This window comes from Homarus americanus, unplaced genomic scaffold (assembly GCF_018991925.1).
Source record: "Homarus americanus isolate GMGI-L3 unplaced genomic scaffold, GMGI_Hamer_2.0 scaffold53782, whole genome shotgun sequence".
Taxonomy (NCBI): Eukaryota; Metazoa; Arthropoda; class Malacostraca; order Decapoda; family Nephropidae; genus Homarus; species Homarus americanus.
In genome coordinates, this window is record NW_024745326.1 from 1 (window position 1) to 11,729 (window position 11,729).

General features: G+C 39.8%; 1 protein-coding gene across 1 annotated transcript; it reads right to left on the reverse strand.

Moving 5' to 3' along the window:
- Positions 1–1,811: 1,811 nt before the first annotated feature.
- Positions 1,812–11,508, reverse strand: LOC121878646 (dentin sialophosphoprotein-like; the record flags this gene model as incomplete). The annotated part of the gene is made up of 4 exons (XM_042384972.1): positions 1,812–2,191; positions 5,261–5,401; positions 8,503–8,643; positions 11,371–11,508. Coding segments are annotated over 4 exons (800 nt in total), but the record flags the coding sequence as incomplete, so codon positions are not given.
- Positions 11,509–11,729: the final 221 nt, after the last annotated feature.

Sequence of the window (11,729 nt, forward strand, 5' to 3'; positions counted from 1 at the left end):
CACTAGTACTATATGTTCACTACAACACTAGTACTACGTGTTCACTACAACACTAGTACTGCATGTTCACTACAACACTAGTACTACGTGTTCACTACAACACTAGTACTACGTGTTCACTACAACACTATTACTATATGTTCACTACAACACTAGTACTGCATGTTCACTACAACACTAGTACTACATGTTCACTACAACACTAGTACTGCATGTTCACTACAACACTAGTACTATATGTTCACTACAACACTAGTACTACGTGTTCACTACAACACTAGTACTATATGTTCACTACAACACTAGTACTACATATTCATTACAACACTAGTACTACATGTTCACTACAACACTAGTACTGCATGTTCACTACAACACTAGTACTACGTGTTCACTACAACACTAGTACTACGTGTTACACTACAACACTAGTACTGCATGTTCACTACAACACTAGTACTACGTGTTCAATGTAACACTAGTACTACGTGTTCACTGCAACACTAGTACTACATGTTCACTACAACACTAGTACTATATGTTCACTACAACACTAGTACTGCGTGTTCACTACAACACTAGTACTATATGTTCACTACAACACTAGTACTATATGTTCACTACAACAGTAGTACTATATGTTCACTACAACACTAGTAGTACATGTTCACTACAACACTAGTACTTTATGTTCACTACAACACTAGTAGTACATGTTCACTACAACACTAGTACTATATGTTCACTACAACACTAGTAGTACATGTTCACTACAACACTAGTACTATATGTTCACTACAACACTAGTAGTACATGTTCACTACAACACTAGTACTATATGTTCACTACAACACTAGTACTATATTTTCACTACAACACTAGTAGTACATGTTCTCTACAACACTAGTAGCAGGTAGATCAGTAAAAATTGTGTGAAAATGTTCCTACCCGTCTAAATAGCCTACCAACTGAATATTATATTGTACTGTATACATGCATGATGGACTAAGATCATGTTTTTCAAAAGAAAACAACATGAGTAATTCAAATCAATTGGTTATCCGCTCATCGTCCCCTTCCGCAATGGAGGTCGTTGATAACTACACCGAATTAGAGGGTTTTACTGTTTCATATAAAAGATTCAAGGACACTTGTTTTAAGAACATTGTCCTCTAACTTGGCAGTGGAGCGGAAGGTACCGCGTACCTTGTAAAAATTGGACAAGACGTTTTCGTAGCCAAGATTGGTCTGCCGGACAGTGCTGCTGATGATTTAAAAGATGAAGCTGCCTGTTTGTTATTACTGGACGGTGCTGGAGGTGCACCTGTTTAATTGCACACTGCGCAGAGGAGCGATCGGGGATACTCATGACCTACTGTGGATCCCAATCCTTGATGAAATTTGTTGACGAATGCCATCCCTCACTCGGGGTTTGTTTCAAAATGTTTGTACAAATAGGTGAATGTCTGGAGGAAATCCATTAAAAAGGGATACTCCACAACGATTTGAAAACGGACAATGTAGTTATAGAGAAGTTGGGTGACGACTTTAAAGCTCACATAATAGATTTTGGGCACTCGTCTGAGTTCGGGATAAAAATATACGACGAAAATCCAAATTGTGATGACGAGATGATCAGCCACTTAGCTCCCGAGGTGGAACAGGGCGAGTGCCTTTGCACGCAAGCATCGGATGTATATTCTCTCGGCATTCTGATACAGGATGTTATCAAAATGTATGACGATGTCCCCTCCGTTCTAAAGCAGCTTTTGGAGGAGATGACGCGAAAAAATCCCTCAGAACGGCCCAACCTCATGAAGATAAATCGTCGTTTGGCAATATTAAGCGAGTGTTGGCAGTTTGTAGTGTCCTCGGATTCTACCTCAAAGACTGAAGTCTTAGACGAGGAATCGTCGGATTCTACCTCAAAGACTGAATTCTTAGGGGTGGAGTCGATGGATTCTACCTCAAAGACTGAAGTCTTAGAGGTGGAGTCGATGGATTCTACCTCAAAGACTGAAGTCTTAAAGGAGGAATCGTCGGATTCTACCTCAAAGACTGAAGTCTTAGAAGAGGAGTCGATGGATTCTACCTCAAAGACTGAAGTCTTAGAGGTGGAGTCGATGGATTCTACCTCAAAGACCGAAGTTTTGGAGGAAGAATCGTCGGATTCTTCCTCAAAAACTGAGGTCTTAGAGGAGGAGACGACTAAATTTACCCTGAAGAATAAACTTTGGGGTATTTCGTTGGGCAGAGAGGTCCGGGTTGGGTTGATTTGCCTCCTGTTTTTGGGTATATCTGTTGTTCTGTACGGAATGGTCTCTCTTCGTCTAAAAGAACTCCACGAGTCGTGCGTCATGGACAATACGTGGTTGGTTAAAGAAAATAATGATTATTATCGGTATGGATATGTATTCAATAATTTTATAGAGGGAACACCTTTGTCGTTCCTCCAGGTAACCATACCCCAGCCGGACCTAAAACAATGTGACTATTGGTCTATTGTCTTAAGGCGGTGAAAATTTTGAAAAATAATAAAATATTGGAATTTTTTTTTATTGTTTTTATTTATATCATTTGCATAATATAGTGAAAAGCCACAAATATGTCGTACATGAGTTGTTTACATACAATAATCATTTCTCTTCTTCCAGCTATTTACCTCACTTGTCTCCCTCGATGTTCTTCTCTTTAAATTCCTTCCAATTCTCCTCGTCTCTCAGTCAAACTTTACCAACAACTATTATCAGTATCTTGTTCTCGTGTTGTTTTAAGAAATGATCAGCAGCTGTGTCTATTTAGTCTGTCTTCATTTATGAGAGACAGACCTGACAAATCTTATATATATAGTACTAGCAGAAACACGCTAGGCCACGGTAGGACGCCACCCTCCGGGACGCTCCACATTGTCTCACTGTACTGCATTAGGGACTATCAGCATTCAAACGAATTTCATGCGCTTGATCATGTTCTTGAAAACGCCTTTCTGCTGTTTGCTGTCTGTCAGCATTAAGACGGGATTCCCTTTCCTGATCTGTTTCCTGTGACCGACTGTCCGCTGTTCGCTCTCTGTCTGCATTATCACTACATGTTCACTACAACACTAGTACTGCATGTTCACTACAACACTAGTACTATATGTTCACTACAACACTAGTACTACGTGTTCACTATAACACTAGTACTACGTGTTCACTACATCACTAGTACTATATGTTCACTACAACACTAGTACTACGTGTTCACTACAACACTAGTACTGCATGTTCACTACAACACTAGTACTACGTGTTCACTACAACACTAGTACTACGTGTTCACTACAACACTATTACTATATGTTCACTACAACACTAGTACTGCATGTTCACTACAACACTAGTACTACGTGTTCAATGTAACACTAGTACTACGTGTTCACTGCAATACTAGTACTACATGTTCACTACAACACTAGTACTATATGTTCACTACAACACTAGTACTGTGTGTTCACTACAACACTAGTACTATATGTTCACTACAACACTAGTACTATATGTTCACTACAACAGTAGTACTATATGTTCACTACAACACTAGTAGTACATGTTCACTACAACACTAGTACTATAGTATGTTCACTACTCACTACAACACTAGTAGTACATGTTCACTATAACACTAGTACTATATGTTCACTACAACACTAGTAGTACATGTTCACTACAACACTAGTACTATATTTTCACTACAACACTAGTAGTACATGTTCACTACATCACTAGTACTATACGTTCACTACAACACTAGTGCTACTTGTTCACTACAACACTAGTACTACTTGTTCACTACAACACTAGTACTACGTGTTCACTACAACACTAGTACTACGTGTTCACTACAACACTATTACTATATGTTCACTACAACACTAGTACTATATTTTCACTACAACACTAGTACTACGTGTTGACTGCAACACTAGTACTACGTGTTCACTACATCACTAGTACTATATGTTCACTATAACACTAGTACTGCGTGTTCACTACAACACCAGTAGTACATGTTCACTACAACACTAGTACTATATGTTCACTACAACACTAGTAGTACATGTTCACTACAACACTAGTACTATATGTTCACTACAACACTAGTACATACACTAGTAGTACATGTTCACTACAACACTAGTACATACACTACAACACTAGTAGCATGGTAGATCAGTAAAAATTGTGTGAAAATGTTCCTACCCGTCTAAATAGCCTACCAACTGAATATTATATTGTACTGTATACATGCATGATGGACTAAGATCATGTTTTTCAAAAGAAAACAACATGAGTAATTCAAATCAATTGGTTATCCGCTCATCGTCCCCTTCCGCAATGGAGGTCGTTGATAACTACACCGAATTAGAGGGTTTTACTGTTTCATATAAAAGATTCAAGGACACTTGTTTTAAGAACATTGTCCTCTAACTTGGCAGTGGAGCGGAAGGTACCGCGTACCTTGTAAAAATTGGACAAGACGTTTTCGTAGCCAAGATTGGTCTGCCGGACAGTGCTGTTGATGATTTAAAAGATGAAGCTGCCTGTTTGTTATTACTGGACGGTGCTGGAGGTGCACCTGGTTTAATTGCACACTGCGCAGAGGAGCGATCGGGGATACTCATGACCTACTGTGGATCCCAATCCTTGATGAAATTTGTTGACGAATGCCATCCCTCACTCGGGGTTTGTTTCAAAATGTTTGTACAAATAGGTGAATGTCTGGAGGAAATCCATTAAAAAGGGATACTCCACAACGATTTGAAAACGGACAATGTAGTTATAGAGAAGTTGGGTGACGACTTTAAAGCTCACATAATAGATTTTGGGCACTCGTCTGAGTTCGGGATAAAAATATACGACGAAAATCCAAATTGTGATGACGAGATGATGAGCCACTTAGCTCCCGAGGTGGAACAGGGCGAGTGCCTTTGCACGCAAGCATCGGATGTATATTCTCTCGGCATTCTGATGCAGGACGTTATCAAAATGTATGACGATGTCCCCTCCGTTCTAAAGCAGCTTTTGGAGGAGATGACGCGAAAAAATCCCTCAGAACGGCCCAACCTCATGAAGATAAATCGTCGTTTGGCAATATTAAGCGAGTGTTGGCAGTTTGTAGTGTCCTAGGATTCTACCTCAAAGACTGAAGTCTTAGACGAGGAATCGTCGGATTCTACCTCAAAGACTGAAGTCTTAGGGGTGGAGTCGATGGATTCTACCTCAAAGACTGAAGTCTTAGAGGTGGAGTCGATGGATTCTACCTCAAAGGCCGAAGTTTTGGAGGAAGAATCGTCGGATTCTTCCTCAAAAACTGAGGTCTTAGAGGAGGAATCGTCGGATTCTACCTCAAAGACTGAAGTCTTAGGGGTGGAGACGACTAAATTTACCCTCAAGAATAAACTTTGGGGTATTTCGTTGGGCAGAGAGGTCCGGGTTGGGTTGATTTGCCTCCTGTTTTTGGGTATATCTGTTGTTCTGTACGGAATGGTCTCTCTTCGTCTAAAAGAACTCCACGAGTCGTGCGTCATGGACAATACGTGGTTGGTTAAAGAAAATAATGATTATTATCGGTATGGATATGTATTCAATAATTTTATAGAGGGAACACCTTTGTCGTTCCTCCAGGTAACCATACCCCAGCCGGACCTAAAACAATGTGACTATTGGTCTATTGTCTTAAGGCGGTGAAAATTTTGAAAAATAATAAAATATTGGAATTTTTTTTATTGTTTTTATTTATATCATTTGCATAATATAGTGAAAAGCCACAAATATGTCGTACATGAGTTGTTTACATACAATAATCATTTCTCTTCTTCCAGCTATTTACCTCACTTGTCTCCCTCGATGTTCTTCTCTTTAAATTCCTTCCAATTCTCCTCGTCTCTCAGTCAAACTTTACCAACAACTATTATCAGTATCTTGTTCTCGTGTTGTTTTAAGAAATGATCAGCAGCTGTGTCTATTTAGTCTGTCTTCATTTATGAGAGACAGACCTGACAAATCTTATATATATAGTACTAGCAGAAACACGCTAGGCCACGGTAGGACGCCACCCTCCGGGACGCTCCACATTGTCTCACTGTACTGCATTAGGGACTATCAGCATTCAAACGAATTTCATGCGCTTGATCATGTTCTTGAAAACGCCTTTCTGCTGTTTGCTGTCTGTCAGCATTAAGACGGGATTCCCTTTCCTGATCTGTTTCCTGTGACCGACTGTCCGCTGTTCGCTCTCTGTCTGCATTATCACTACATGTTCACTACAACACTAGTACTGCATGTTCACTACAACACTAGTACTATATGTTCACTACAACACTAGTACTACGTGTTCACTATAACACTAGTACTACGTGTTCACTACATCACTAGTACTATATGTTCACTACAACACTAGTACTACGTGTTCACTACAACACTAGTACTGCATGTTCACTACAACACTAGTACTACGTGTTCACTACAACACTAGTACTACGTGTTCACTACAACACTATTACTATATGTTCACTACAACACTAGTACTGCATGTTCACTACAACACTAGTACTACGTGTTCAATGTAACACTAGTACTACGTGTTCACTGCAATACTAGTACTACATGTTCACTACAACACTAGTACTATATGTTCACTACAACACTAGTACTGCGTGTTCACTACAACACTAGTACTATATGTTCACTACAACACTAGTACTATATGTTCACTACAACAGTAGTACTATATGTTCACTACAACACTAGTAGTACATGTTCACTACAACACTAGTACTTTATGTTCACTACAACACTAGTAGTACATGTTCACTATAACACTAGTACTATATGTTCACTACAACACTAGTAGTACATGTTCACTACAACACTAGTACTATATTTTCACTACAACACTAGTAGTACATGTTCACTACATCACTAGTACTATACGTTCACTACAACACTAGTACTACTTGTTCACTACAACACTAGTACTACTTGTTCACTACAACACTAGTACTACGTGTTCACTACAACACTAGTACTACGTGTTCACTACAACACTATTACTATATGTTCACTACAACACTAGTACTATATTTTCACTACAACACTAGTACTACGTGTTGACTGCAACACTAGTACTACGTGTTCACTACATCACTAGTACTATATGTTCACTATAACACTAGTACTGCGTGTTCACTACAACACCAGTAGTACATGTTCACTACAACACTAGTACTATATGTTCACTACAACACTAGTAAGTACATGTTCACTACAACACTAGTACTATATGTTCACTACAACACTAGTAGTACATGTTCACTACAACACTAGTACTATATGTTCACTACAACACTAGTACTATATTTTCACTACAACACTAGTAGTACATGTTCTCTACAACACTAGTAGCAGGTAGATCAGTAAAAATTGTGTGAAAATGTTCCTACCCGTCTAAATAGCCTACCAACTGAATATTATATTGTACTGTATACATGCATGATGGACTAAGATCATGTTTTTCAAAAGAAAACAACATGAGTAATTCAAATCTATTGGTTATCCGCTCATCGTCCCCTTCCGCAATGGAGGTCGTTGATATTTACACCGAATTAGAGGGTTTTACTGTTTCATATAAAAGATTCAAGGACACTTGTTTTAAGAACATTGTCCTCTAACTTGGCAGTGGAGCGGAAGGTACCGCGTACCTTGTAAAAATTGGACAAGACGTTTTCGTAGCCAAGATTGGTCTGCCGGACAGTGCTGCTGATGATTTAAAAGATGAAGCTGCCTGTTTGTTATTACTGGACGGTGCTGGAGGTGCACCTCGTTTAATTGCACACTGCGCAGAGGAGCGATCGGGGATACTCATGACCTACTGTGGATCCCAATCCTTGATGAAATTTGTTGACGAATGCCATCCCTCACTCGGGGTTTGTTTCAAAATGTTTGTACAAATAGGTGAATGTCTGGAGGAAATCCATTAAAAAGGGATACTCCACAACGATTTGAAAACGGACAATGTAGTTATAGAGAAGTTGGGTGACGACTTTAAAGCTCACATAATAGATTTTGGGCACTCGTCTGAGTTCGGGATAAAAATATACGACGAAAATCCAAATTGTGATGACGAGATGATGAGCCACTTAGCTCCCGAGGTGGAACAGGGCGAGTGCCTTTGCACGCAAGCATCGGATGTATATTCTCTCGGCATTCTGATGCAGGACGTTATCAAAATGTATGACGATGTCCCCTCCGTTCTAAAGCAGCTTTTGGAGGAGATGACGCGAAAAAATCCCTCAGAACGGCCCAACCTCATGAAGATAAATCGTCGTTTGGCAATATTAAGCGAGTGTTGGCAGTTTGTAGTGTCCTAGGATTCTACCTCAAAGACTGAAGTCTTAGACGAGGAATCGTCGGATTCTACCTCAAAGACTGAAGTCTTAGGGGTGGAGTCGATGGATTCTACCTCAAAGACTGAAGTCTTAGAGGTGGAGTCGATGGATTCTACCTCAAAGGCCGAAGTTTTGGAGGAAGAATCGTCGGATTCTTCCTCAAAAACTGAGGTCTTAGAGGAGGAATCGTCGGATTCTACCTCAAAGACTGAAGTCTTAGGGGTGGAGACGACTAAATTTACCCTCAAGAATAAACTTTGGGGTATTTCGTTGGGCAGAGAGGTCCGGGTTGGGTTGATTTGCCTCCTGTTTTTGGTTATATCTGTTGTTCTGTACGGAATGGTCTCTCTTCGTCTAAAAGAACTCCACGAGTCGTGCGTCATGGACAATACGTGGTTGGTTAAAGAAAATAATGATTATTATCGGTATGGATATGTATTCAATAATTTTATAGAGGGAACACCTTTGTCGTTCCTCCAGGTAACCATACCCCAGCCGGACCTAAAACAATGTGACTATTGGTCTATTGTCTTAAGGCGGTGAAAATTTTGAAAAATAATAAAATATTGGAATTTTTTTTATTGTTTTTATTTATATCATTTGCATAATATAGTGAAAAGCCACAAATATGTCGTACATGAGTTGTTTACATACAATAATCATTTCTCTTCTTCCAGCTATTTACCTCACTTGTCTCCCTCGATGTTCTTCTCTTTAAATTCCTTCCAATTCTCCTCGTCTCTCAGTCAAACTTTACCAACAACTATTATCAGTATCTTGTTCTCGTGTTGTTTTAAGAAATGATCAGCAGCTGTGTCTATTTAGTCTGTCTTCATTTATGAGAGACAGACCTGACAAATCTTATATATATAGTACTAGCAGAAACACGCTAGGCCACGGTAGGACGCCACCCTCCGGGACGCTCCACATTGTTTCACTGTACTGCATTAGGGACTATCAGCATTCAAACGAATTTCATGCGCTTGATCATGTTATTGAAAACGCCTTTCTGCTGTTTGCTGTCTGTCAGCATTAAGACGGGATTCCCTTTCCTGATCTGTTTCCTGTGACCGACTGTCCGCTGTTCGCTCTCTGTCTGCATTATCACTACATGTTCACTACAACACTAGTACTGCATGGTCACTACGACACTAGTACTATATCTTCACTACAACACTCGTAATACGTGTTCACTATAACACTAGTACTACGTGTTCACTACATCACTAGTACTATATGTTCACTACAACACTAGTACTACGTGTTCACTACAACACTAGTACTGCATGTTCACTACAACACTAGTACTACGTGTTCACTACAACACTAGTACTACGTGTTCACTACAACACTATTACTATATGTTCACTACAACACTAGTACTGCATGTTCACTACAACACTAGTACTACGTGTTCAATGTAACACTAGTACTACGTGTTCACTGCAACACTAGTACTACATGTTCACTACAACACTAGTACTATATGTTCACTACAACACTAGTACTGCGTGTTCACTACAACACTAGTACTATATGTTCACTACAACACTAGTACTATATGTTCACTACAACAGTAGTACTATATGTTCACTACAACACTAGTAGTACATGTTCACTACAACACTAGTACTTTATGTTCACTACAACACTAGTAGTACATGTTCACTAACACTAGCACTAGTACTACATATGTTTCACTACAACACTAGTACTACTATAGTATCACTCACACACACTAGTAGTACATGTTCACTACAACACTAGTACTGTTCACTACAACACTAGTTTCACTACAACACTAGTACTACTACTCACTAGTTCACTACAACACTAGTACTACGTACTAACACTAGTACTACTGTTCACTACAACACTAGTACTACGCACGTGTTCACTACAACACTAGTATACAGTACTAAACACTAGTACTACGTGTGACAACACTAGTACTACCTACCACTAGTACTATACACTAGTACCTACCAACTGAATATTATATTGTACCGTATATGCATGATGCAGACTAAGATCATGTTTTTCAAAAGAAAACAACATGAGTAATTCAAATCAATTGGTTATCCGCTCATCGTCCCCTTCCGCAATGGAGGTCGTTGATAACTACACCGAATTAGAGGGTTTTACTGTTTCATATAAAAGATTCAAGGACACTTGTTTTAAGAACATTGTCCTCTAACTTGGCAGTGGAGCGGAAGGTACCGCGTACCTCGTAAAAATTGGACAAGACGTTTTCGTAGCCAAGATTGGTCTGCCGGACAGTGCTGTTGATGATTTAAAAGATGAAGCTGCCTGTTTGTTATTACTGGACGGTGCTGGAGGTGCACCTGGTTTAATTGCACACTGCGCAGAGGAGCGATCGGGGATACTCATGACCTACTGTGGATCCCAATCCTTGATGAAATTTGTTGACGAATGCCATCCCTCACTCGGGGTTTGTTTCAAAATGTTTGTACAAATAGGTGAATGTCTGGAGGAAATCCATTAAAAAGGGATACTCCACAACGATTTGAAAACGGACAATGTAGTTATAGAGAAGTTGGGTGACGACTTTAAAGCTCACATAATAGATTTTGGGCACTCGTCTGAGTTCGGGATAAAAATATACGACGAAAATCCAAATTGTGATGACGAGATGATCAGCCACTTAGCTCCCGAGGTGGAACAGGGCGAGTGCCTTTGCACGCAAGCATCGGATGTATATTCTCTCGGCATTCTGATACAGGATGTTATCAAAATGTATGACGATGTCCCCTCCGTTCTAAAGCAGCTTTTGGAGGAGATGACGCGAAAAAATCCCTCAGAACGGCCCAACCTCATGAAGATAAATCGTCGTTTGGCAATATTAAGCGAGTGTTGGCAGTTTGTAGTGTCCTCGATTCTACTCAAAGATCGAAGTCTTAGACGAGACCGCTTGATTCTACCTCAAAGACTGAATCTAGGGGTGAGTCGATGGATTCTACCTCAAAGACTGAAGTCTTAGAGGTGGAGTCGATGGATTCTACCTCAAAGACCGAAGTTTTGGAGGAGGAATCGTCGGATTCTACCTCAAAGACTGAAGTCTTAGGGGTGGAGACGACTAAATTTACCCTCAAGAATAAACTTTGGGGTATTTCCTTGGGCAGAGAGGTCCGGGTTGGGTTGATTTGCCTCCTGTTTTTGGGTATATCTGTTGTTCTGTACGGAATGGTCTCTCTTCGTCTAAAAGAACTCCACGAGTCGTGCGTCATGGACAATACGTGGTTGGTTAAAGAAAATAATGATTATTATCGGTATGGATATG